At 35.8% G+C, this 27,696-nt stretch overlaps 1 protein-coding gene across 1 annotated transcript in view; it reads left to right on the forward strand.

The window, feature by feature from the left end:
* The window catches only part of AGMO (alkylglycerol monooxygenase), a 192,557-nt gene that overhangs the window by 86,076 nt on the left and 78,785 nt on the right, over window positions 1-27,696 (forward strand). The window contains exons 6-12 of the mRNA XM_061997405.1: window positions 14,631-14,697; window positions 16,214-16,279; window positions 16,386-16,465; window positions 17,597-17,731; window positions 18,196-18,312; window positions 24,315-24,397; window positions 25,552-25,657. Coding sequence (XP_061853389.1) covers window positions 14,631-14,697; window positions 16,214-16,279; window positions 16,386-16,465; window positions 17,597-17,731; window positions 18,196-18,312; window positions 24,315-24,397; window positions 25,552-25,657 — 654 coding nt within the window. The remainder of the gene's footprint in view (window positions 1-14,630; window positions 14,698-16,213; window positions 16,280-16,385; window positions 16,466-17,596; window positions 17,732-18,195; window positions 18,313-24,314; window positions 24,398-25,551; window positions 25,658-27,696) is intronic.

Genomic DNA, 27,696 nt, shown 5'->3' on the forward strand with positions numbered 1-27,696 from the left:
CCAATAACAAACTTCTGTTACTGAAATTTCATTTCTGTTGGGCACATTTCTGTAATCATAGAATCATATAATCATAGAATGGTAGGGTTAGAAGCCACCTTTAGAGATCATCTAGTTCAACTCCCCTGTGGAAGCACGTCCACCTAGATCAGGTCACACAAGAATGTTTTCAGGCAGTTCTTAAAGACCACCAAGGAAGGAGACTCCACACTCTCGCTGGGCAGCCTGTGCCAGGGCTCTGTTACCCTCACTGTAAAATAGTTTTTTCTTAGATTTAAATGGAACTTTTTGTGTTCCAGCTTCATCTCATTACCTCTTGTCCTGTTGCTAGCTACAATAGAAAAAAGGGATGTCCCAACCTCCTGACACCTACCATTTAGATATTTGTAAATATTAATGAGATCTCCCCTCAGTCTTCTCTTTTCTAGACTAAACAGCCCCAGTTCCCACAGCCTTTCCTTGTATGAAAGATGTTCCAGTCCCCTGATCATCTTGGTGGCCCTGTGCTGGACTCTCTCCAGAAGTTCTCTGTCCCTCTTGAGCTGGGGAACCCAGCACTGGACACAGGAGTCCAGATGAGGCCTCACCAGGGCAGAGGAGAGGGGGAGGAGAACGCCCCTTGACCTGCTGGCCACACTCTTCTTGATGCATCTTGATGCATCAAGATCTCATCTAGATGCATGATTACTGTAATCATTAATACATATCTGATACTGTGCAATACCACAAGATCTGGAAATGCTTACAACAAAATCACATCACCAGAACTAGCATAAACTTAATCAATATACAATTAAACTTGTCAAAATGTTTTGAAAAAATGTCAATATTTTGAAATATTACCAAATGAATACTCTGAATCACATGGTAGCAATGTTTCATTGACTATGCATTCAGTTCCCTGAATTTGTTTTTGTGTGTTTTGCCACTAAGAAAAATATAATATACCTCATCTTCATCTTTGCCGTATGAAGTCAATTCTTCCTTGTCTGTGAAGTTTCTGACATTTGTGCTGTGTAGCAGTAACTCAACGAGTTACTGCAGCAACACTGCCGCCACAGCGTATCTAAAGTTTCTAAAGTGAATTTCAGAGACTTATGAATCACCTACATCTCTGTAAAGTGCAAAATCCTTCATAGGGCTTCAAAGGAGTTTCCATAGTGTATGTGCAATGTGCTGAGTTTAGACACTAGTCTAAACAAGAATGAATTTCAGTCTCAATTGCAAGGTAAGCACTCCTTACTATTAAATTATTGTGCTAATAGGAAAACAATGGAACTTTTTTACTGATCCGGTTGATCCAATCATAGATCTTTGTTTATAAGGGAAGTTAATGTTAGATATTGTTGATTTTGTAGCACAGCTGAAATAAGTTGAACTATGTTGAAGTCATACTTTAAGATAAAAAATTTTGTCAAAACAGAAATAGGAGTACACCATGTATTAGCAGATTTCCTGTTCTTAGAGGAAGGGCATAACAGAAAAGTGAGAGGAAAGGACAGGAAATAGTAGCAGCTATTGCATCCAAGTAGGTTTGATATTAACTAGCATTTTTGTAAAATCAATATGATGCCTCACCATTGTACTGAGTTTGCTTGCAACAACTATTACAATTTAACTGTTGAAAGCTGTGAAGACTCTAATTGTTTTTCTAACAGTCATTTTCCTGAATTTTAAGTTTTAATTATCTTACACGGATCATTGTAAAATGAAAATCCTTTCTGTAAGTCTTGTTTTCCAGCAGCTCCTCAACATGTGAGGTTTGAGGCTGCAGGCCTGAGGGTTATATAGAAAACAGAAAACATCCTGTCTCAGTGACTGTTGCTAGCATTTTCTCTGAAAGCTGAGAGTCAGCAGTGCCCAGCAGGTCTGGAGTCCTCTGGGAGCCTGTGTTGGGTCCTGTTACAGGGTGGCTGTACAAGTCAGAAAGGGTCCAGTAGAGATACATTTTCTTGTTTCACTTCTGACACTGCAAGATGTAATAGTTTGCAGGAGCATTTGATAAAAAATGTTAAGATTATCTTCAGTTTTCTATCGCTTTTAATCTATATTGCCATTTCCTTAGGGAATATTTGACCTCTTCTTGACTGGTCAAGTATGTTTGCAAATTATAACCTAACAACTTCTGTTTATATGTCTCTCTCAAAAAAAAAGAAATCTAGTAGATGCAGACTTTTTTTTTAATAACACTGAAAAGCTCAATAAAGAATATGCAACATCCAACCATCTCTTAAACACTTCACCACCTCCTTGGGCAGCCCGTTCAGTAAAGAAAGGCCTGACAGCCCTTTCAGTAAAGAAATTCCTCTTAATATCCAGCCTGAACCTCCCCTGGCACAACTTGAGATTCTTCCCTCTTGTACTATTGCTTGTTACGAGGGAGAACAGACTGACCTCCACCTTGCTACAACTTCCTTTCAGGTAGTTGTAGAGTGATAAGGTCTCCACCAAGCCTTCTTTTCTCCAGGTTAAACAGCCCGAGATCCCTCACCCATTCCTCATATGAGACATGCTCCAAATCCTTTCCTAGGTTGGTAGCCTGCCTCCGGATCCTCTCCAACACCTCCCTGTCCATGTAGAGAGGGGCCCAAAACTGGACACAGTATTTGAGGTGTGGCCCCACCAAAGCTGAGTACAGGGGAATGATCACCTCCCTACTGCTGACAACACTGTTCCTGATATGGGCCCGGATGTCATTGGCCTTCTTGGCCACCTGGGCACACTGCTGGCTCACGTTCAGCCGCTGTCAACCAACACTCCTGGGTCCCTCTCTGCCTGGCAGCTTTCTAGCCACTCCTCCTCAAGCCTGTAGCGCTGCTGGGGATTGTTGTGGCCCAAGTGCAGGTCCTGGCACTTGGACTTGTTGAAACTCACGGAATTGACCTTGGCTCGGCAATCCAGCCTATCTAGATCTCTGTAAATCTCCCCTACCCTCAAGCAGATCAACACTTCCACCCAGCTTGATATCATCTGCAAATTTACTAAGGGTGCACTCTGTTCCCTCATCCATATCATGAATAAAGATGTTAAACAGGAGTGGCCCCAGTACTGAGCCCTAGGGTACATCACTTGTGACTGGCAGCCAACTGGATTCCACTCCATTGACAACAATTCTTTGGACTTGACCATGTAACCAGTTTTTCACCTAGAAAAGTGTATGCCCATCCAAGCCAAGAATAGATAAGTTCTCTAGGAGAACTGGGTAGTGCCATTTCTTATATTATAAAAGAAAGAAATATGTGACATTTAAGTGATAAGAAAGCATGAAAGTATATGAAATTTTCTCAGCAAGATGTTTGTTTGGGAACTAATTTAAATTGAATTCAGTCATTACGAGTGATCATGCTATGCTGAAACTTTGTGTGATTTTCAGCCTAGAGCAAATGTTTATAGTCAAAGTATGATCCCTGATATTTTCCTATACTTTAATTCTGAATGTCAAGACAATGCTGAGAGAAGTTTCCTGTGTTATACCTTTGACTTTCTTCAGTATTTGTTATATCAGTTTTGTCCAGCTTTCCTATCAACAGATCAGACACGATCTATTTTATTTTAACTCAAGTGGCTTGTATATGGCGGTGAAGACAGTATACCAAATCACGATATTCAAAAGTAACCTCTCATTCTATCTCAGTTAGGCTCCTTTATTTCCTGCAGACTTGGCATGCATTAGCTTTTGGCCTTTTAGTTGAAATAGTACAGCATTTAAAAACCATAAATCTTATATAATGATTGGAATCTGGGACTGTTCAGCCTGGAGAAGAGGAGACTGAGGAGGGACCTCATTAATACTTACAAGTATTTAAAAAGTGCATGTCAAGAGGATGGAGCAGCAATTTTTTTCTGTATTGTCCAGTGATAGGGTAATGGAAAAAAGCTGGAACACAAAAAGTTCCTTAAAGAAAAACTTCCTGTGAGGATGAGGGAGCCCTGGCACAGGCTGCCCAGAGAGAATGTGGAGTCTCCTTCTCTGGAATTTTTCAAAACCTATCTGGATACATTCCTGTGTGACCTGACTGAAGTGGACTTGCTGTAACAGGGGGAGTTGGGCTAGGTGATTTTTAGAGGTCCCTTACAACCCCTACCATTTGGTGATTCTTTTAGCGCTAGAAATAGTATTAATAAATCAGAATGGGCTGCTGATACAGAAAAAGTATTTCTGTAATTAATAAAAGATGTGTGTGCTAGAGTGCAAATCTATTTTGTGTCTTAATTCATCTATTTACATTTAACTGAATTCTCCCATTACAAGTTTTTTTGTTGTCTAGAGTCTCCTTTTTTCACTGCTTCTGTAGGTTGTGACATTGTGTACATGGTAATCTGAAATTATGTTAGAAATTTTCCAAACATTTTTCAATAATCTCTGTGTAGCACCAACTCATACTTATGTATTTCAATGAAAAATGGAAAAAACTCCAAAATTAAGACAACCCCAAAACAACTGAAGAAAACACTTTTCTGTAATCGTGCATAAAAAGAAGATGTCAATAAATAAAGAGAAAACAAGTTTTGGACGTATCGAATGCTATTTAAGTGAATGTAATGAGTCAGAAGATCTGCTCTTAAATGCTCTGGGAGAAATGTTCCTATGACTAGACCATTCTCATCTACATTGTAAGGAGAGTAGAAAAAAACTAATTTTGTCAAAAAACCCTAAAATTCTAATTTTTCAAAAACTACAAAATGTTTCAGGACTGTTACTGACAGACAGAAATACTCCATTTCAGTTTGTTTTCACAGGTGATTCAGAAGGTCTATGGCTCATATTAAACTATATCCTTCCGTTATGCATTTATTACAACCAATAAGTTAGGTGTGTTTATAACCTGATAGACACCTGTGAAAAACAGAAATTAGTTTCTGTTAGTTTAGCTGTAATTTTTATGAGATGTCAAGTTATATTTGGAAAGTATCAACTGAATCAATCCCTGTTGGTAGTAATTGCAGGAGCAGGTTATTCCTTCCCTGTTTGATCTTTGACATGCATTAGTTTCTGTTTAATTTTCTAATTTAAGGAAATACTATAATCTGCCCTTTACCGTACTCATGGAAGTCAGGTTTCTTAAGTCTTCTTTTTTCCCCTTGTTTAAGTCTTTCTACCTCATCAAACTCTGGGAGCAAAAAAAGGTGAGCCACTATTATTAACTAGGAGTAACAGGGATGAAAACAGTCAAGGAATGGGAAAAATGTTGGCAATACCTCATGCAGACTGGAAAAAGAGTTGTGAAATTGCTACCAGTTCAGGCCAAAATATGTTTGTTTTTGTCAGAAAACACCAGTTCAGTAAAACTGAAACTTGTTGTGGAAGTGTATCGTATTTGTCAAAAAAATATTTTGCACTTCATGTGCTGTGCATATAGATCTCAAGTTTCTGTCTATGACTTTCTTTGGCTTTGACTTCTGCTCAGTTTTCTGTAATGGAAAACTTTGAATTTTGTCTTTTTAAGCAGAAGCTATTTGAGACAAATGTTGAGACATCTGTTGGATGATGGTTAAAAGAATCATAAAGTATTCAAGACAATGTGATAAGTGACATGATGAGGCAATAGAGAAACTGTTCAGTTGTTACTCCCAGGGTCTAATAATTGAGATTGATCCTCTATTTCTTTTCATTTTTTTATTTTGTCAGAGCTATGCTTTCCACATTGTGTGCCATAGTCTCATTACCTAAACAAGAAAGGAATGAAGGAGTAAAAAAGTGTAACCAGGTTTACTCAAAGTACTTTCAGTACTTTAGTAATTTAGAAGCAATTTAGTGATTAGTTTCTTAAAACTGAATGGTAAATTTGATCAATAAATGAGACAAAAATGATTTGACTAAAATGCTTTTGAGCATTTGCGGTAAGTAGATACTTTTGGTTGTTTTGTGAAGCTGGAGAAAGTTTTTTGGAAAGAGTTACAATCTCTGTTTTTGCAAATTAGAGATTCTCTGCTAGTATGTAAAAAAATTTTGTCTTTATGCTTAATATAATATGCTGTGAACAGTTCCTATAAGGTCAATCAGTAAAGACTGATATTTAACATGGATTTTTTTGCAAAATAGTAGTATACAGGGGATATTGAATGGATCACTGTGGAAACAGAGTACGGTGAACTGATATGATAACCTGTCTGAGATAAGAAACATGGTGTGGGTTTTTTTCTGTTGTTTTTGTTTTTTGTTTTTTTTTTTTTTAATAAAAGGCATCACCAGTAAAATCAGTAATAATCTAACATATTGAGTGTAATTGTGATACTGCAGTCTCTCTTGAATTTGATGCTGGAAGCTCACTTCGAATTAAAATAGAATATGCCAAAAAAGCTTTTTGTTTTATGTATTCTAATACTTTGGTTCATTTATTGAAAGAACTTATTTTCTTTAATTTAGCTACTATAGCAAAAGATGGTCATGAGTCTCTCTGATGTGCCTTTCAAATTAGAAACAGATATGTCTATCCTGTTCAGTTTACAAGGGATCTAAAAGTCATCAAAACTATGAATGTAATTAGAGATCATTGCAGCAGTTCTGGTCTGATAGCCAGGATTGTATTTGTTAGCTCTCAGTGACACAGGTGATTCAAATGGAATTCCTAGAAACAGATGACATAATCTGACAGACTGCTGGAAGCTGGATTTTCGCAATGTTACAAAGATCCTAGAAATTATTCTGAAGCTAATGGGGAATGAACTAATCATTAATTTGCATAAAGAATAAAATTTTGGTTTACAAACAAAAGTTTTGATCCAGTTCCTGATACGTGGTGCTTTTATCATTCAGAAATGTATTGCTTCCTTGAAGCAAACTCTCAACTCAAGCATTTACTGTGGAGAGAAGAACAAATAAATCAATAAATACAAGAGAGATAAAACTACTTTAATGCAGATAGTGCCTCTGTAGGTCCAGATAGGATATTTGTAGAATATAGATAATAAAACTCAAACATCATTCCAAGAAACAGTGAGATCTTACTGCCTCAATGCAGCCTGTCTGCTAAAATGGCTTATTAGATTTTATGAACATCTTTCAGGATGTAAGTCATGTCATCATTGCAGATGCCAGAGTGTGGAGAAGAGCAAAGTGAACAACACTATCACTATGTGGAAACACTAGCAATAACTGCACAAGGTATTCCACTTTTCCATGTTTCTCTCCACTGTTGAGGGCAGAAAAGTGTTATCTTTCTAGAGTTAAAAGAAGTAACTGCTTTTTTTGTTTTAAATAAAAATAAAAACAAAAGAGAGAGAAAATAAAACAGTCATAAGAGTGCACTCTCTTCTGATCCTCCTAAGTTGCACTTTGAGAAAAACATAGTGGGATGAGGTTTGGAGTTCCTTCCTTGGCACCTAGGATCTCGATGATTAGGACTGCTGACTTTGCACCTTAGTAGCCCTAGGATGAGTCTCCTCTTTTAAACCTAAGTGCTCCTTTGTACTTTTAGATATCTGACCTTACCCAAAAGTGCCTTGACATGGTGAGTTTAGCATTTTATTCTTATCTAGCTTTTCTTTTCACTGAGCTGTAGAATAGAGAGGGGCTTAAAAAATAGGTAACTTATTTAAAGGAACTGAGTAGTGCTCTGTACCCAGTAGTTCTGAGTTCAAAATGCAGCACAAGAGCCGTGACCTTTTTCACTGAAAAAGTGTCTACTCCCCAATAATCATCTTATATTAGTGATTTGTGTTTGATGGGGAACAATCTGGGCAGAGGAGCCATCCCCTTTCCCTGTTTAAGCTAGGTCATCAGTGACACTAGAAATGAAAAGTTTTTGGGATAAGAACATAAGCAGGAACTTTACTTTTCATTCTAATAATTGAGTCCTTGAGTTTGAGTGTTGGCTTTTGGTGTTTGCACAAAAGTCTCTTCTTGCAAGAGAGAATTTGGGCTTGAGTATTGTTAATCTGCCTGCAGAAATCCTGAAACTGAAAATCATACTTTAAGAGTTTTATTTGGGCTGTTTGTATCTGTTATGTCTCTGGAGAATTACCAAGATTAAAGTGAAATGAGCTACTTAGAGATGCAATACATTTTGGTTAATTCTGCAAAACAATCTAAAAAACTATTTTACAAAATAAAGTCTACATAATAACAAAAAGATACCACATTAATGTGTAGATAAGTTAGAGATACTGCTCTCTGTCAAGAAAAAAGATCTAGTTTTCCATCTTAACATGTTACATGTGATATTCTTGAGTTTTTCTCATAGCTTGTACTCACTGAGAGCCTATTTAAATTAGTTATGGCTTCAAAGCCAGAAATTTGAAAGAACTTCGCTTGTTAAAAACACAAAGTGTAAGTTGCTGACCATATTTTAATCTATTTAAAGAGGAAAGTGAAGAGCTGCACGTAGTGATATTTTAGGTTTTTTTCAGGACTGGCATACCGATTTATTACTTGCTGAGTTTTTTCTCCACAGTTGCCAGCATGTATTTGTCAAGCTGCTGAAAAAGGCTGAAAATGTATAGCAATTTTTCTCCTGAAGTTTGTTTAAAATGCTTAACTTGATATATGACTGAAAGAATGACTTTCTCCATGCTCTGCTATTTGTAATGCTGCAATTAAAGAAAAAAAAAAGTAAGTTTTTTCTCATTTTTAGTGGACAAACTGATTTAAATGTCCTGTGTGTGCTCATCTTTCCCACAAAGCTTAATTGGATCTTTGAAGAAAAAAAAGTTGCACCCACTTATTGAAAGCATTAACTGAAATACTAACATAAGATGCAAATTTTATTCAAACCTTACCTCCTGGTTGAGATGTAAAACAATTAAAAGTGACAACAGCCTGCCTTCAAGATAATTTATTATAAACACATTTCTTAAGGCTGTGTGTTTATTATATAAATATGCCCTAAACTAGACTATCCATTAAAACTAGTCTTTCACCTCCAATTCCTACAATTCAGATTTATCAGAAATTCACCTCCTAGGAAACTCTTTATGATTCCAACTGGCCTGATTCTTCTCACTTGTTATATTTCTAAACTATAAATATTGTTTTTTCACTCCTCAGTGTGGAAATCTGGCTACATTCATTTTACATGCTTACTGGAGTAGAAAACTACCTAATCAGATAGGAAAACAGTTGGTGATGTATAAATCAGGGATTGCTGAGGATTTCAAAGTGTGAAACTGGCAGACAAGTGAACATCCTAGGAGTTCTGCCTTTCTGCTGCTTCCCTGTAGAGATTTCACAGGGCAAATCTGATCACCAGGGCCATCTGTATAAATATATGGATGTATTGTCCTGAATTAACACAGCAGCTCTATGGGGGAATGTAGCTAAGGTCTTATTTTTAAATTTCCTCACTAGACTGCCTGAAATACATATTTTATACCAGGAGTAAAAATCTTACCTTGTTTTTGATAATGAAGTAAATACTAATAATTATTTTACTACGAACTAGTCTAACAGAAACCTCAGTTAAGTTCAGAGTGCTCCTTACTGATGAGTTTACCCTTTCCCATCCTGCAGATCAGTAACACTATGATATGTAGCTGTGCTACAAACAACTTTTCTTGTACTCAGAGAAAAAAAAAACCAAACGTGCCCAGGACTTTTTTATATATAAATGGTTTTACTGTAACGTTGTCTGCTGTACTCAGTTGACATTCCTTCCTAACATTCATGTTGAAACTGAGTTGTGTAAAGATTCATGTTGTAGTGGTGACAGGAGGAGTTGTTACACAAGATGTAAAGTTTCCCTTGGATTTCATGTCACGATTTTTTCTCATTATTTAAACAAGAACTACATTGAAGTGGTGCAGGTACCAGGCAATAAAGATTTCCCTTGGTGCTGACAAACTCTGAGACCGCAAACGGAGGTGCTTACATGCCGCAAGAGATATTGCTTAATGTTCTTTTCCCTTAGGCTAGGGATTGCTGTCACAAAGGAAACATCTTTATGTAAGAACTACTATTCTAGAAAAAAAAACATTTACTTCTCACTATATATATGAAGATTTCAATTCCAGCATGTTTTATTCAGTAACGTATGGAAACTGCTGCTAAGCATGCAGCTGTTAGCCTGCCTTACTTATTAAACTGCTCTTGGAATTGCTTCCATTATTGCCTGTAATTCTGCTTTAGTATTTAGTGATACCCAAGTAAAATGGAGAGAATATGTTTGTTCAAAAAAAAGAAAGAGGAAAAAATGTTTTGTGGAGCAATCTGACAAAGCTTTTGTAACTGGTGTATTTAAGATGCCTACATGTCTGATTTTTAGGTAGTTTATACATTTGTAAGGGTTTTGGCTAGTGAAAAATTATTTTTGTGGCTATGGGATTTTAAAAAATAAAGCAAACAGGAAAATAGTTTTGCTGGAATGCTGCAGTTCATCTGTGGGTCACTGGCAAGAGAGTTGAGGTGCATATGATGTGTTAATTGAGAGAAGAAAAATTTGAGGTAGGAATTGATTTAAAACAGTAGGTGTCTGTATTGGGGAAACAAACACAGGCATAACCTCCTGAGCAATATTGGTCTAACTATAGGGAAAGTCATCGTTTGACAAGAGTTGGGTTTTTCAACTTTTAGAGATTGGTAGGTATTTTTCTGTATTACAGAATCACCACAAGATAATGATACAAAGAATAATAATATTTTATATTCACAAGCAGGCTCTTTTTCCATTCAATAGTATGAAATGGGGTTCAAAGTTTGAAGTTTGAAATAGAGATGTTAAATAATGACATTTCCATACTTTTTATAATTTTTAAACTAATTTCCAGTAAAAATGTCTAAACCAAAACTTTTTTCTGCATGCAAAAATTATAGTAACAGAAGGCTTTATTTTAAAAATTCTGATTACAAGCCACAAAACCTGAGCCGTTCTGATATTCTTATCACTTTTAGTTTTTTAATTTATTTTTTTTTCCTCTGAAATGTGACTATTGTGAAAGATCTTATTCCAGTTTGAATACAAAGTGATTTTAAACTGAAAATATTTTACTGTCTTGAATGCCTAAGACCTAGTGTTATATATGCTTTGGCAATTGGTTGAAAGTGCAGTGTAAGCCAGATTACTATCATGATCACTTATCAGCTTCTTTCTCCAAGAAAAAAGTCTGGACTCAAAAAAGGCATGGAAAAGCAGGTAGACTGACAGCTGAAAGGTAAATGCATAGATGAAGTACTTGACACTGCATTTCTCTTCTCTGATGCCTGTTAGGAATTATTTTGAACGTGGGCTCTTGTTGTAACACTTTACATTTTGTTACAAGTCTATTCCTACAAACCTAATTCCTTTCATTGTGGTTTGCAGTAAATTCCTGTCAGACTGACATGCCGGGATCAGAAACTTGCCTGGCACAAATTCCCTTACTATCCTAGTCTTGACAGTTTAATTTGGTGAAAGAACTGCTTATAGTTTTGCCCAAGTAAGATGGCAGGATTTAAAAAAATTCAACAAAATAATTATGTTCTATGCCATGTTCTGCTGCAGGAGAAATTAATCTTTCCAGAGATTATATGTTTCTGTTTGTTGGAATTATATATGGCTATATTTATAAAATATTTATAATTGTTTTTGTCACCAAAAGTTTTCCACTGACAACATTTTTTTTTTAGCAAACTTACTGAGAGCAAAGGAAATTTCTAGAATATGATTTTGAGTATCTGGCAAAAAAAATATTTTGCTATCTTTTAGTCAAACTGTTGGTTAATGGATTGCTAATTTCAGATGGATTTTTGCTTGGTTGGGTACAAAGTTCTGTACCACCTCTGAGCTTCAAAGTCACACAGTTACGATTATTATCTCAGATGATATTTCCATCAGCATGTAGCTAGTGTGTCTTGTGATGAGTATTAAATTTATTAATTCAATTCTGTTAAAGACAAAGTAATAGGTTCAGTTTTCTTTTTCTTGAGAAATAGAAATTTTTAGCCATCTGCCTTTTTTTCACCCCCTTCATTTAATTAAGACATTATGGTCATAATCAAACATGGTGAACAGATACCATTTTAGGATATACTTTGAACAGAAGTCCTTTTTGATCATGCAGTTATTGCATCTACCTGTGACTGATGGCTTTGAGATTAAGCAATGGTTGCTGTGTTTTGGTACCCACACACTTCTGTTGAGCTAACCAAAGCACAAAATTTGAAGTTAATGCTGCCTTTTCTCTTGCTCCATAATGCAAGAGAATACCTAATTTAGCATAAACTCTGCTGATACAAACTTAATTCATCGGTATTTTCTGACAAAGCTTGAATCATTAAAGTGAGTTTATAGCAATTGTCACTTTCTGTCATTTTGATCTGGTACTAAAACAATTAAGAATTTTCATTGAATCATAAAATCATTTTGGTTGGAAGAGACCTTTAAGATCACTGAGTCCAACCATTAACATAACACTGCCAAGCCCATCACTGAACTATGTCTCTCAGCACCTCATCTATGTGTCTTCTATATATCTCCAGTGATAGTGACTCCACCACTTCCACGGGCAGCCTGTTCCGATGCTTAATAATCCTCATGGTGAAAAAATTCTTCGTAATCTCCAATCTAAATCTCCCCTGGCACAACCTGAACACATTTCCTCTTGTCCTGTTATTCATTACCAGATAGAAAAGACTGACTCTCACCTCACTATACCCCATTTCATGTAGTTACAGAGAGCGATGTTGTCTCCTCTCAGCCTCCTCTTTTCCAGGATAAATAACCCCAGCTCCCTCAGCCACTCCTTGCAAGAATTTTCCTCCAGACCCTTCACCAGCTTTATTGTCCTTCTCTGGACACTCCCCAGCACCTCAATGTCCTCCTTGTAGTGAGGGGCCCAGAACTGAACACAGTATTCTAGGTGTGGTCTCACTAGTGCCAAGTATAAGGGGACAATCACTTCCTGGGTCCTGCTGACCATGCTATTTCTGATACAAGCCAGGATGCCATTGGCCTCCTTGGCTGCCTGGGCACACTGGTGGCTCATATTCAGACGGCTGCTGGTTAACACCGACAGATCCTTTTCTACCAGACAGCTTTCCAGCCACACATCTCCAAGGCTGTAGCATTGCATGGGGTTGTTGTGGCCCAAGTGCAGGACCTGGCACTTGTTGAACATCATACAATTGGCCTTGGCCCCTTGGTTCAGCCTGTCCGGGTCCCTGTGAAGAGCCTTTCTGCCCTAAAGCAGATTTACACACTTGCCCAACTTGGTGTCATCAGCAAACTTACTAAGAGTGCACTTGATTGCTTCATCCAGATCATTGACAAAGATGTTGTAGTGAGTCTGGGATGGTAGTGATTTTCCAGAGCAGCTCTTGCAGTGCTGTGCTTACTGTTGGTATCAATATTATGACTACTGCTCACACAGCATCAGGGCTGTCCCTCCATCATTCCTTCCCCCACCTTCAATAGCTGTGGGTGGGCACAATCAGAACAGCTGACCCAGGCTGACCAAGGAGATATTCCATACCATATGACGTCAGCTCAGCAATATAAACTGGGGGAGAGGAGCAGGAAGGGGACGTGAGGTTCATTTTTGGCCTTCCCAAAGCAACCGCTACACGTACTGCAGCCCTGCTTCTCGGGAGGTGGCCGGACATCGCTGCTGATGGGAAGTAGAGAGTAACAGCTTTATCTGCTTTTGCTTTGCTTCCCGCGCGCGTGGCTTTGCTGCTTATTTATTAAACTGCTTTTATCTCAACCCACGAGATTCTCGTTTTCTCCCCTTCCCTGGCTTGCTGAGGAGGTGGGTGATAGAGTGGTGTGGTGGGCACCTGGCATCCAGCCAGGGGCAAACTACCACAGATGTTAAATAGAACAAGCCCCAACATTGAGCCCAGGGGACCAGCACTGTTGACCAGCCAGTGACCAACGGGATTTAACTCCACCACGTTTCTCTGGGCCCAACCATCCAGGCAGTTTTTCACCCAATACAGAGTAGGTCCATCCAAGTTGTGGGCAGCTAATTTCTAAGGAGGATGCAGTAGGAGACTATGTCAAAGACTTTACTAAAGTCCAGGAAGTGATCCATTTTCTGTACTGTTGAATCGTTGCTTTAGATCACAGCCTCGCTCTGATTTTATGCTGGTTTGCTTTCTCATGCCTCTGACTCATGCCAGCATATTTGTGACCATATTTTGGATTGGATTCAGGACTAATCCAGTTAAACTTCTTTTGTTTAATTTTTCTAAATTAGTTTTAACTTCAATCCATTCTGTAGTCAGATTTCTTGTATTGTTGCTTTTGTGATGGGGTAAAAGAGGGGTATTGATAGAAGGCGTAGGCTCTCAAAGGTACTAAATGAAAGAGGAGTGTGTATTTCTGGGTCAGTGCCAGCCATTTACTGATGCATAGTGTTCACGTAACTGTGTTCTTAGAGTTACAATGAATCCCAAGCAGTGCCAATGAATATGGGTAAAAAATTTGAGTGAAATGATTTGTATGGAATCATGAACTGATAATAAAAAGGAAAATCTGTTACTGGATGAAAAAGAAATTTAATTTTAGCTTGATTTTTTTCTAAATTTCTCTTTTTTAATTAAAATTTTTGTAACTAATACAATTAAGTGATTCAGGGAAAAAAATTGCATTCTTGTCTTTTTATGCACATGTCTTTAAGATAAACTTTCTCTTTATGCAGTTCCTCCCCCTCTTTTCCCTTCTTCTTGATCTTACACACTATTTTAAAATTCATTGAAACATTACTTTTTTTTTCAGGTTATCACCAACCTTGGGCCTTTGGAGTGGATTCTTAATACTCCCAGTCATCACAGAGTTCATCACGGTAAGCTAAAAGTGTAACTTCTAATGATCATTATTTGCGTAGTGAGTAGTATAATAATAAGTACTAAAATTGTACTGTAAAATTAGTTTTACAGAAGAATTTTAATTTTGAACATTGCTTCAAAAGTAGTCCAGTTAGAAATTTCACAGTTTTTAAAACTCCCTTATTTATAACTTGAATTAGGTTTTAAAATCTTTACATTTAAGATTAGTCATTGAGCAGAAATTAAGCCTGGATAGCATGAAATAATTTGAAGGCTTTCAGCAAAAAAATTCTGCATTTGTAAATATGACAAGTGATAAAAAAATATCTCTTCCTTCCCTGACTGCTAAAATACCATGAGCTTCTCAATCACTAACGTGCTTTTGCATTCAAATTCACGCATGGAATGTATGAAAATACAAGTTTAAATTTAAGAAGAATTACTGAAGGTTTTAGTGGAATTTTATTTCAACCATCTAAATTACTGAAAAATCTCACTTCCTTCAAGTGCATGATGATTGACTTTTCATCAATATTGAGAGATGTTCAAGATCATAATGCATATGTAAGAAGAACTCCACTGCATACTGAAAAATGTCATGAGCATATCTGAGGTATATGTGGATTTTATAGATGACCTTGGCTCATTCAGTATGCAGAGATAGCAAGTAAAAATTAATAGAGGGAGGGAAGAACAAAGTAATTTCAAACAGACTAAAAAATTTATATGTACAGAGGATGTTTTAATATTTGTTATATACTCCATGTGCAAAGTCTTTCTAACATTGCATAGAGTTTTTAAAAAGACTGTGGTGTTGTAAGTGTCCACTTTTTTAAATTTGCACAAGTATTGGTAATCCTGGAGGGAGACACTCTGCTCTTATTTGCTCTGCTATAAATCCAGATTAATACTCTGATACAGATCAGAGTTGAGCAGAAACCTTCTGGTGCTGATCAAGTGTTCTACAGTCACTCCAGACAACCTCTACAAATGTAGGGATATGTAATTAATATTTCTTTTCTCATACTTTTGATAGGACAACTTATATACAAATACATTGCCTAGAAAACAGATAGAAGGATCAGTTTTCCTCACACTGAAGTTAATAATAATGACGGCAGAAATGGATATGGCACGGAGGATAGAGATAGATGAAAGCTATTAATGAGATGATTGCACATAAATGTATTTCCTTACGTATAACCTGGTAAATTTTTTTTTGTTTACTTTTAAATTTATCTTTTATAAATATTTTTTGAACTGAATAAATTCTCCAAATAAATCCTTTTATTTCACAGAAAATTCAGGTATGACACATTTGATTTGTGTGTTTCAATTTGAGTAGGAAGAGTGCAATAGGCCTGGTCAGAAAATATTAATTTTATAGTTGTATAAGAAGTAGTGGATTAGCTTCCTTTAAGAATTATGTTTAGATTATAAATTGATGCTAAGTATGAAGATTTCCCTTCATAATTCAGTTGCAAGTATTCTTTTATATGCAATTACTGGTCTCTTGAATTATTTTTAATATAGGTAGAAATCCTTACTGCATAGACAAAAATTATGGAGGGACATTCATTATCTGGGACAGGATATTTGGTAAGTAAAAAAAAAATATTGTTCTCTCTTATGTTTAGTTATTGTGACAAAGATATGTGTACTTCTGGACTTGATGGTTGGTTGTGTTTTTTTTCCCTTCCATCAGGAACATTTGAGGCAGAAGATGCAAAAGTTGTATATGGCTTAACACATCCAGTAAATTCATTTGATCCCATCATGCTGCAGGTGCTATATTTTGTATCACCAATTCTGATATTTTTACTCATGTTAAAAAGAAACACTTCTCTTAGGCACAGTTGATGCCATCCTTACATTGCTGCACAATCAATGAAATTACCTAGAATTTCTTCAGTATTTCATTACAAAACAGTTATTTCTACTCACTGCACTGAGCACAAGCAGAGCTTGTAGTCATCATGAAAATACAATACAAAAGAATGAACAATTAATTACAATGGCAATATAACAGGCCTTGGACTGAATGATGTCCATTTTACCATGTGCAGAGCAATGTGTGGTGAAGCACAGACAAAAATGTGTCTTTAATCTGCTGTTTGTCTTTTCTAAATGTTACTATTTCATAAATAATCCCATGGTGTAGTATCTTTACTTTTTTTGTCTCTTCTTCATGTTTGCTGTTCAGGGTGCTCTAGAATGATTTATGCTGACAGCATTATACAGCAGCCATCATGGTTGCAATAAAACCTTCAGAACACGTTATATATAGGATTTTTTTTTTTTAAATAAAAATATTAAAAGAAAGAAAAATTCTTAGTGTGGTGCTTCTTAGATTTATTGGTCCAAGCTTCAGTTAAGCTGGATAAAAGATCCTTGTACAAAACTCAGGGACTGAGAAGTATTGAAATCCCTATTTGCTTTTCATGACTCAAGGAGACATCTCGAAGAATGCGAAATTTTACCTGTGGGTATGTCTGAGCTGAAAGCTGGAAGGATGACCACAGCCAGTCTAATTGTATCCGTTCCAGTGCAGATACAAAGTAATTTAGTTATTGATAGTATGTCATGTCAAGCTCACAGTAACCAAATTCTAGTTTAGAGCTGCCATAACTATAGCTATACAATATACTGATAAAAACTGGATTGATTACAAGAGAGACAGATTTTCCTCTGGGCAGAAGTCTTTGTAATCCTCACAGTAAACCAATGGCTCGATATGACTCCTGCGTATTTCAGTCAAATTTTCGGAACTGTTAACTGTCTTCATCTATTCATAATTTATTCTCGTTACATGCTTTGAAAAAATCATTTACTTGAGAGCTAAAAAAGGATAAAATATAATGGTTTATTAAATTTTGTTTTACTAACAATGAAAAATTACTTGCTCGTTTTTTTCAGTTATGTCCCTTGGCTCATATTTGGAACACATTTTGGGCCACACCTGGATTCTGCAATAAGCTTTCTGTCATATTCAAAGGGCCAGGCTGGGGACCAGGCAAACCTAGACTTGGCCTTCCTGAGGAAATCCCAGTGGTAAATAGAACATGCACAGGCTTTCAGTTTTGTGTAATTTACTTGGACCTCTTAATGCTACTGGATCAATGTTTAAAACTCTACACATGCCATGTTAAATTAGCAAATTAGCAGTCATAAAGCATAGAGGAAGATGAAATGGGAAAAGAAAAGGAAATGAATGTTTTAGCTGTGGGTTTATTTTATTTTTATTTGAAAGATTTTTTAAAATTTATCTTTTCATTATTCATTTCCTGAGGGCATTTTCAAAGTTGTTCTATAAAATAGAGTAATTTCTCTTTTTCTTTTTACTGTGAATAGACACACACACAGAGTTAAACTGTCTCACACTAGATAGTACATAAGTTTGATAGTAGATTTTCTCTATGCAATTATCTATGTGGTTTTAGGTATCAAGAATACTAAGGAATAAGAGGACAGAGCAGGTCACTATTGAAGGCTATTATCTGTTTTACTTCATACAGATCACTGGAAAAGAAGTTCCCTTCAATCCAAGTGTACCAGCATATCTTAATTGCTACGCAGTTGTACATTTTGCTGTAATAATTGACTTGTATACTGAACTTCTTGGTAGCGTGACTGTAAGTAATTCCTATCTTTATGCAGTAACATCTCATGCTAAAAGTAATATGCCACAACATAATAAATAATAAAGCACTGAGTAGAGAGGATCTACAGCTTGACTCATACATTTTTTAAGGCGTTATAACAATAACTAGGTTCTGTAAAAAGAATAATTATAAATGGCTACGTATATGTTTTTATAATATTAAATAAATGATATTTTGATTTTTATTATTAAATATTCATTAACAATCATATTTATCGTTTACATATGAATATTCTTAAGCAATTAAATTAAAAACCATAAAATTTTACATTGATGATGCATTCGTCTGCTTCAGTTTTTAGAACCTCATAAGAGGAAAAATGTATCTCAGAACTGAAACTAGAATTTCAAATGTCAAGGTTGGTCATATTATTAGGTGCCAACAATGCCTAAGCTTTTCAAGGAAGATTGCAAAAGCCTTGCAGGGCTTGCAAATGGGAAGCTTGGTATCAGCATGACTTCAGAGTTGGAAGAGCAGAAACTGAGGGCAAATGCTTATTCCTGTCTTGAACATACAAGATTGATAGAAATACAGCAAGGAAAAGCATGTATTTACCAGCTTGTGTTTAGGCCGATGGTAACACGATGTGGTTCCTCTATGGATAGCTGTCTCACAAGTTGAACGACAAGGCCATCTCTGCCTACAAGAAGTGAGACATTGACTGTTTCATGGCTTCATACCCTTCCAACTTCCTTTCCATTCTTTCTTCCTTGACAACTCTTTTACTTTACTAAAGCTAAAATCTTCTCATTATAAATCATAATTTTTATGTATCTAATATTCCCACAAGTCGAAGACCTACTGAAACACCACAGAAGTCCATCAGTTTGATAAAATATCCTTTCACCTTCTTCTTAGTAAGACTTCCTTGGTTAAAAAGCAGACTTGTGTTTGTCGGCCACGTTGCCACATGTCTGCTGTCAGAAGGCCAAGGGCCCTCTGGATTCTTCAGCTCTGCTTGCCTGTGAACCTGCCTTGTCCTGGCATGCTCAGCTGGCAATCTCCAGTCCTCACCCAGCGGTGGTCCCCTGCTCACCTCAATGGGTGCTGCAGGACAGTCTCCTTCCTGCTGGGGCCAGGACCCTGTCAACTGGCTTGCCACTGGCCTCCAGTGGCCTTGTCCACTGGCTGACTCTGGCCCCCTACCTCTTCCCCAGGGAGCAGCCCCTCTTGCTGCATCTCAGTGCCTTTCCCATGACCAATGTGTCTAAATCCAGCCAAAAGGCAACTTTGTAGAAGTCTCTTTTGCCTATCTGACTGTGGTCATCCTAGAGGATTCCAGAGGACTGCAAAGCCATTTCAAAGCTGTCAGAATCATATTTACAACTCATATTTACATAGGCATCAAACTGTGAGGGTTTTTTGCATGTTTTTTTTTTTCTTTCTTTTTTTTTTTTTTTAAATTTTAAGTTGTTGCTGTTGCTTTTAGCAGAAAGAAGTAACAAGTCTGCTCATAAGGGGGCTTTTTTTCTACTTGTTCTTTTCTCCTTTTGCCTTTTGCTGGTCCTGGAAGGAAAAATGGATGGTCTGAATTATTTTCTCTGCTGATAACTGCAGCTGTTTAAGAATAAGTAATAAGGGAAGTTGAAAAATGCACCCAAGCCCCAGATGATCATTAAATTCTTTCAATTGTGGAGGAAATATCCTGAAGATCTACCATTTATGAACTTATGGTAGAAAAACAACTAGAAATTTCTCTACACTCAACTGTGGGGTAATAAGGTAGTAAGGATAAGAAGGAGAGCACAGAGGGACTAGAAGCACCTCATCTCAGGACATAAACCTTCAGCGTGGGTGTAGAAAGTGCTGGTCCCAAGGCAGAGTTCCAGCATCACTCTGCAGTTCAGTGGGGAAGCTGTCATGAGAAGGAAACTTGTGTATGAATAACTTTACTTGGCAAAATTATTTCTTCAATATCAGTTTTCCACTACACTGAGTTATGAAATGTCTATGGATACAACTGGAACTTTCTGTCTGGCTATGAATTATGTCATAACTGTGGCATAGCTCCATAAATGGAGAAAGCTAACTGTTTTCCTCATTTTTAGGTATAAGTTCCATTTCATAATAACCATAAGACAGAGCACACAGCTATTACATTTCTCAAGTGATTACAGTTGCTCAGTGTTTGGTCTCACGCCCTGTAAATGTGTTAAATTTCTCTATTCGTAAAGAGCAACCATATACCTTCAGTCTGAATGACCTACATTTAACTTATAAAAGGAGCAAACCAAGGAAGAGAGAGCATAGAGTGTTTCCAGTGGACAGAGCATACAATGTTTCTTTTCTATACAGGGATCTGCATTACATCCAGAGAATAAAAATTACATCTGAACTCTGCACATCTAGATCTGATCCAAAGTTCATTGAAGAAATGAGATTTGGATCAGTCCCAGAGAGAGTGCTAGAAGTGTAAAACTGCAGTACATTCAAAGCCAAAGTCTCATGGCCCCATAACTGCATGTCACATAAATCAAAGTGAAGTGTACCTTAAACACATTTTACAGTGTCTTTTTTGTTGTTAATAGATACTGTGGCTATGAATATGCAAACAGTTTCAATTAAAGGAAAAGTAGCAAGGGATACGGTAGATCTCTTGAAAGCAAAGAACACAATACATAGAACATCACAAAGTACTGTATATGGAATATTGCTAAGAATTTACAGGGTTTTTTAGGAGTTCTAAGTTAAAAGACATTCATTCAGACACCTAACAGTGCAAATGTCATGGCATTGTCTTAGCATTTTGCATTTGAGTCTTGAAAGTGTCTGATAAGTGACAGCAAGGCATCTTTTAGTGTATGAAATGTGCTGACATTGATCCTAGCCATTTTTTTGAAACACTGAACTCATTACGATGAAGAAATGCATCCATGTTGTTCTTCAAAAGGAATAGAACAATCTGGGTTCTTGGAAATTTAAGGCCAGTTTTGAATTCAGTGTTCATCTAGATACATATTTTGAATAATGTATTTCCTTTATTTAAATTACTCTTTCATTACAAAAAAAACCTCCATAAAATAATAATGCTGTGGGATTCTGTTGATTAAAAAGCCATGTCAACTTTTCCCCAATTCTATAAACCCCATCCTCTTTTTTTAAGGCTCCAAGATATTTTTAAGGCTTTCAATGAAATAAAAATCCAACAGAAATATTTTTTTTCTGTTTCACTGCAGCCAATAACCACATTGCAAAGTTGTGGCTGACTTGTAATTGAGGAACCTGCTGTGGTCCCACAGTCTTCTCTGTTTATACAAATACTCCAGTATATAAATACTCATTAATTTTATATATACATCCATGCATATTGTGTTTAAGTGGAACAAGGATGCTAACACTAATGAAGATGTAAAAGGCACATTCTTTTCACACTGTAGCTTGCAGTGTGTATGTTTAATATATGATGTTCAGTTTAGAGGTATAACCCACTGACCATTTTGTTGATTTTGGTAGAGTAGTGCCTAGAAAATGGATGCCTCAGCTGCCAGCATCCACTTCATAGGGTGACGTTTGAAAGTAAATAAAAGAATCAAGACAGCATATAACTATACCACTGGAGCTGTAAAGAGAAAGTTATGGAAGCTAACTAATAATGCTAAGATTTATGCTATATGTCTGGTTTTCTAAAAGCTGTTATTCCCAGATGGCATCATGGTGCGTTTCACCATAAATTTCTTGGTAGTCCTTGACTAGAAGCACAAATGAGAGAATACTTTTTTTTTTCCTGTATATGAGTGTGGTGTGTGTATCTACAGTGAAGAGTAACTTGCTGAATGGTTCCCAGTAAGACTTTATGCCTCATCCTTCATCACTGCAGGAAGCTGAAGACTTGGGAAGTGAAAAGCTTCAAGAATGTAGTTAGACATTACAGTGCCATGCATTTGTGTGAATCTGATGATAGTACCAGTTCACAGTAAATTGTGACCTGCAGGTTTTGCAGGCATCCAGTCCTCTATGTTCTAGGTTACAGATGAAATTGAACCGTAAGAGATTTTACAAACAGCTAGTATTCAGTATGCTATGGTTCAAGTAGGAGAGCGTCTGAAGAGAAATGGAAATTGGCCTGAAAACAGAATCTGTAAAATATGACCTAGCTAAGCTGCTCATTATGCCAAAGAACTTCTTATAGAAATTTAACCTTTTAAAGATAAAGACTTGTTTATGTTTCAGTTCAATTTTCCTAAGGTATAAGGTTGCTTTAGTTCTGCTGATTTATTAACATAAATTAAAATATATTTCTATTCCTTTTTTTTTTTCTGGAAATCCTTGTCACTTCAAAACAATTTGTTTCATATTAACAATGGAAAGTCTTTTAAACTTAAGATAGTTGTGGGATTTTTGGATTCTAGGAACTGATGTTTTCAGAATGAGTAGCCTCAATTTAATCTTCTATCAGCAAATTTTAAAACTTGTATCTGGAATTTGCAAGTGATACAAACCTTGCTAATAATACTAATACCTCGCTAATAATACTTGCTATACTCGGTGTTCAATATCTATCTCAGTATCCTGTCTCCTGTGACAAAGAATATCCTTTCTTAAGGTCTACGTATAAGTAGGTAACGATGGTTACCGTTGGTCTGATGTTTTTTAAGTTTACCATGAGGAGAGATGGAGAAATTAGGAAACATAGCAATGCAGTAATGCGTTTGATCTATCCTGGTATAAAACTATGCAACAAAGTAGCTTGATGACTATAATTTGAGAGAAGCGTGTTCTGGCCTGTAAACAACTGGGGAGGCAGCTGTTTAGCACACTCATTGATGGGATTACGTTTTCTTTGTTCAATGACTAATTATTAAGGGTATCTAAGTAGATGATTGTGATTCTTCAGTAAAACAACAGAAGCCTGCCCAGGCTGAGTATGTGGTTTGATGCATTTTGCAAATGTCAGCACTTGAAGTTCATATAGCTGTGAAACTAGAATATCCTGATGTAGCCTCGCATGGTCAAAGATAATTACCTTAGATCTCTTCAATGAGTAGGGGCCACCACTGAGGGAAGGTGGGCATGTCACTGGGTGGTATTTATTGAAATCAGGGCAGACCTTCATAGATTTTTATTTTTCTAATGCCTTCAATCTTGAAGTGCAAGATGCTATTCATAAACCTTATTGCTATTGAAGCCAGAAAGGTTTCCTATAACTCAGCCAGATCCACTACTTTTGTTTTGGGTTTTTTGTTGTTTTTTAAATGAAAAAACAAATGCTTTTCAAAACTAATATTTGACGGGAGGTCAGGGAGGGAACAAGAAAACTGATTAAATATTTGATTTTCACAAGCAGCTGTTTAGAATACTTAACATTTAATAAATGAAAAAAAAAACGAACCTCACTATGAAAATAATTCCTGTTTACCTGAATTTTATTTATGTCACTTTGATGTAAATTTTAAGGACACAAATCCTCATGCTGCTATTCATCCAAGTATTAAAATACATGTTAAAGTTTAAAAGTGTTTTAGGTCTGACAAGTTAATAGTATGAGTTGAAGAGTTTTGCTGAATTGGGAACTAAGAAGTGTTGAGTTGTCATGAAGGTGCAACATTAGTTTTCTTTTTTCTTAAATATGGTTGTATTGTCATGTCATATTCTCACCAATGTATTTTTTGCTATCTGCTAGGATTCATAGATGACTGTTGCAAAACCTGGTAAGAAAGAACAGGACTGCTGGTGTTTTTATCTAGAAATAAGTTTATTCCCTCTTGGGTAAAGGTATAAGGGAAACGGGTAACTTCAGGAAAACACGTAGTGCAAAAGGGAGTATCTTAAACATTATTTTGGAAATACAGCCTTCAGACACAACTGTGATGGTGATTACTCCAGATTAGCATGCTGTCTAGAGCAGATATTTTTGTTTTAAAGTTTAAAGTAACAAATTACTCTAAAAGCAGCCACTAACATCAATGAGTGAGAAAGCTCAATTTCTCTTCAAACAATTACTCTGAATGAATCCTTTGTCAACATTTTAACAGGTGTTATCACAGGCAACTATTCTCCTGAGAATTGGCTTTATCATATTGTCCCTGACCTCTTTGGGAATGCTTTTGGAGAACAGGTAAGATACAAAATACACTTGTGCTGGTTTTGTTTTGTTTTGTTTTTTTTCTCTTATGCATTATTTATCATTATATGGAAATCTCAAGTGTGTCAGAAATTATATTGATAAAGAAATATAGATACACTCGGACATATGTATGTTGCTGTCTGTTGACTAGGAAATAATACATGACTAGTCAGCACCTAAACCCAGGAGTGTTCCCATAGCATGTAGTGGCTATATCTACCTTGTCCCATGCAGAAAAGTTATGAGACAGGCTACTCAGGCCACCTTCTGTATTTGCATTTGTTGTGTCCACATCTCTGGGTTTGGGACACTGTCAAGCCAGTGAGACCTGCAGGTTGTCTCAAGGCTGTCCAAGCTCAGACTGCAACCATACAGTGTCACTCCTCTGTAGTATGATATAGGTGTCAGATACAATGATGGATATGAAAAGCACAGATGTAGCTCAGAGTAGACTCAAAATCATATGAAGGATGGTATAGACTTAAGAATAAATTTAATCAGTATGAATTCAAGTCATACACCAGCCCAGTGAAACATACACTACAAAAGTAGTCCATATAGACACTGTAATACAATGGACGACTAAGTCGTCTCACAGTTTCTCACAGAGAGATTTGCCCTGACAGGGCAGAAATGTTGAACAGAAGCTTCCTTTGTGATTGAGGTGCCAGTTCTTCTTTTCGTCATATTTTCAGAAAGGAATACCTTTAACTTCTACAGACTGAACAATTTATTTAAAGATAGGTAAAATAATCTGTCGATATGCCAGAGATGACTGTAACTTCAGGAATTATAAAATATTAATTAGTGAAAATTTATAGAAATAGACCAATGAAAAGATTCTGAACTATTCAGTTAGCAGTTTTCAGAATTTTTCTGCTGTAATTTTTTTAGAGAAAAAGACAATATGTATATATACAGCTACATTTGTGTGAGCTCATATGTAGTTTGTGAATATGTGTATTTTCACTCCCAGCAAATTCATTGTTTTAAGTTCCTGAAAGGCTTATACTATAAAAACTTAACTATAAGGTTAAGAAAGATGACTTGGTGTAAGTGGAGGACATCACAGACGTGTCCTTTTTCACTGAAGTCAGCAAAGAAGGAAAGATTGGATGTTAATCTGAACTATTTCCCATTTTCAGACTCAAAGCAGGAATTTTGGAAATCATCCGCTGTTTAGCCTTCGTAGGTGTTTATAAACTTGGCTACCTAAGGAGTCAGTTTCCTTCTTTGGGCTATGTATATCAGGTAAGACATTTATTTTGAAATGTTTATGCTGATAACTCTAGAATTTTTGGTCTTTTTAGAGAAAGCAGAAACATTAAATGTTTTGCATCCTTATTTTTTTATACTATTTGAGTAGACTATTGATTTATTTCTCATCTTTTTATTTCTCACTTTTTATGATTAAATTATAAGAAAAGATATTGATTTTTGCTACAGAGATGCCAATTTCCATTGAGAAAAAATCAGGAAAATTTGTATTTACCATTTAATGCAAAAATAATATATTAGTGGCCGTATGCTTTGAAGTGAATTATTAAAATGTGTTGATAAATTTAAATTGATTAATTCACTTTTCATGGGACAAATCTGAAAATGCTTAGAGGCTGCAAGAGTCTAAAATATAAAATATTTTGTTCTGTACTTATACTATACCTCAGAAACAGACTTTTTAAAATTGACCAAGATAGGGTACTGGACTAACTAGACCTCTGGTCTGATTAAGTATGGTTTCTTTGATGTTCTTAGTACTTATATTTATCTTATTTGTGACTTTTGCTTTCTAATATTTTTAAGTCTGTAGAGTTGGTATTTCATAATAACTCTTCTAATATTATCTGAATGAAGTAATATCATCATCAGTATGATACTGATCTGAATAACATACCCAAGCTACCTAGTACTGGTTACCAGCAAAGATAGTTATCAGCAAGTGTATGAATGAGTTGCTAGACTAGTAGAACTGTTTCTAGAAATACTACTTTGGCTTCAAACCATAAAAAATTAAACTGAACTAGTAGGAATTGAGACTCAAATTAAGTTGAAAATGGTTCCTTTGACTTGAAACATTGCAAAATTTCCAGCAGCTTTCCTATTTGCATTTTCTGATAATTGGTAGATTCTTCCACTTTTCTAAGAGATTGGGCAGTAAGAGAGTGGAAAAATATCTTGTGTTACTGTATGTCTTTTTTTTTTTCTTCTTTTGTCTTTTTACCTGGGATAGGAAAAAATAACTAATGTACAATATTTAAAGCTAGATAAATGCCATAAATCAAGAATTATTTTGATTTTTTGTTCACATATTTTTACAGTGGTAAAGTTTTGGTGTGTAAACCAAATATTTCTTCAATTCATTTGCTAGCAAATATTTTCATGATTTTACATGCTTGAATATAATTTGGAAAATATTTTTATTGTTTACTAAGTCACAAAAAAAATGGCAATTAATTCTATAATGTTTGAAATACAGCTCTCAGACTTGAATTATTGGAGTATTCTAACTGAATTTGAGGAGAATTAATAATATTTATGATTAAAAAAAATCTGAGCAAAGGAAAACTACCAGACATCTGTTAGATTGTGTTGAGAAGTCTTCAAATATTAATGTTTTGGATCGATATTGATCAGATTATTTTGAACCAGCAATATCGGAAATCATAATCAATAAATAAATGAGATTTTAAAAAGATTTTCTCAGAAATTACATGTAAAATTTGTTCTAAGAATTGCTCCTGTTTAACATTCACAGAAGTTATCTATCCTTCAGGGTGTAACAGTGTAGGGAGCTTTGAACATCTTGTGAAGCCCATAAATATAGATGTATTTCATAGCAATTTTTAAAATATCTGCTCCATATGCCTTAGTAATTTTTATCTACGTCCTTTTCAAGTTCTTTGTCTGTTTCACTTTCAAATCCAATTAAATTTTTGAGATGTAAATTAAAACATTTATTTAATCTTATTGTTTGCCTCATGTAAATATTCCTTCTTTAGCTGACTTTGAGATTTAGCTGACTTTTCATCTTAATGTTGTATTTCTAGTACTCATAATCTCTAATATACATAAATAATGTCCTTCTTACATCATCATCCTTATGTTAACAAATAAACAAGTCTTTAGTAACCTACTATTCATAAGCAATAGGAATTAATGCACTACATCTTCTAAATTATCTGTGTTGTATTGTTTTTTGTCTGTAAATCTCAGGACACTTACTTAGGCATGAAGAAAAATTAACTGCAAGAAGCATGATGGCATCACTCAGCATGTCTAGAATTTAACAA

The sequence above is a fragment of the Colius striatus genome, chromosome 5, assembly GCF_028858725.1.
Source record: "Colius striatus isolate bColStr4 chromosome 5, bColStr4.1.hap1, whole genome shotgun sequence".
Lineage (NCBI taxonomy): Eukaryota > Metazoa > Chordata > Aves > Coliiformes > Coliidae > Colius > Colius striatus.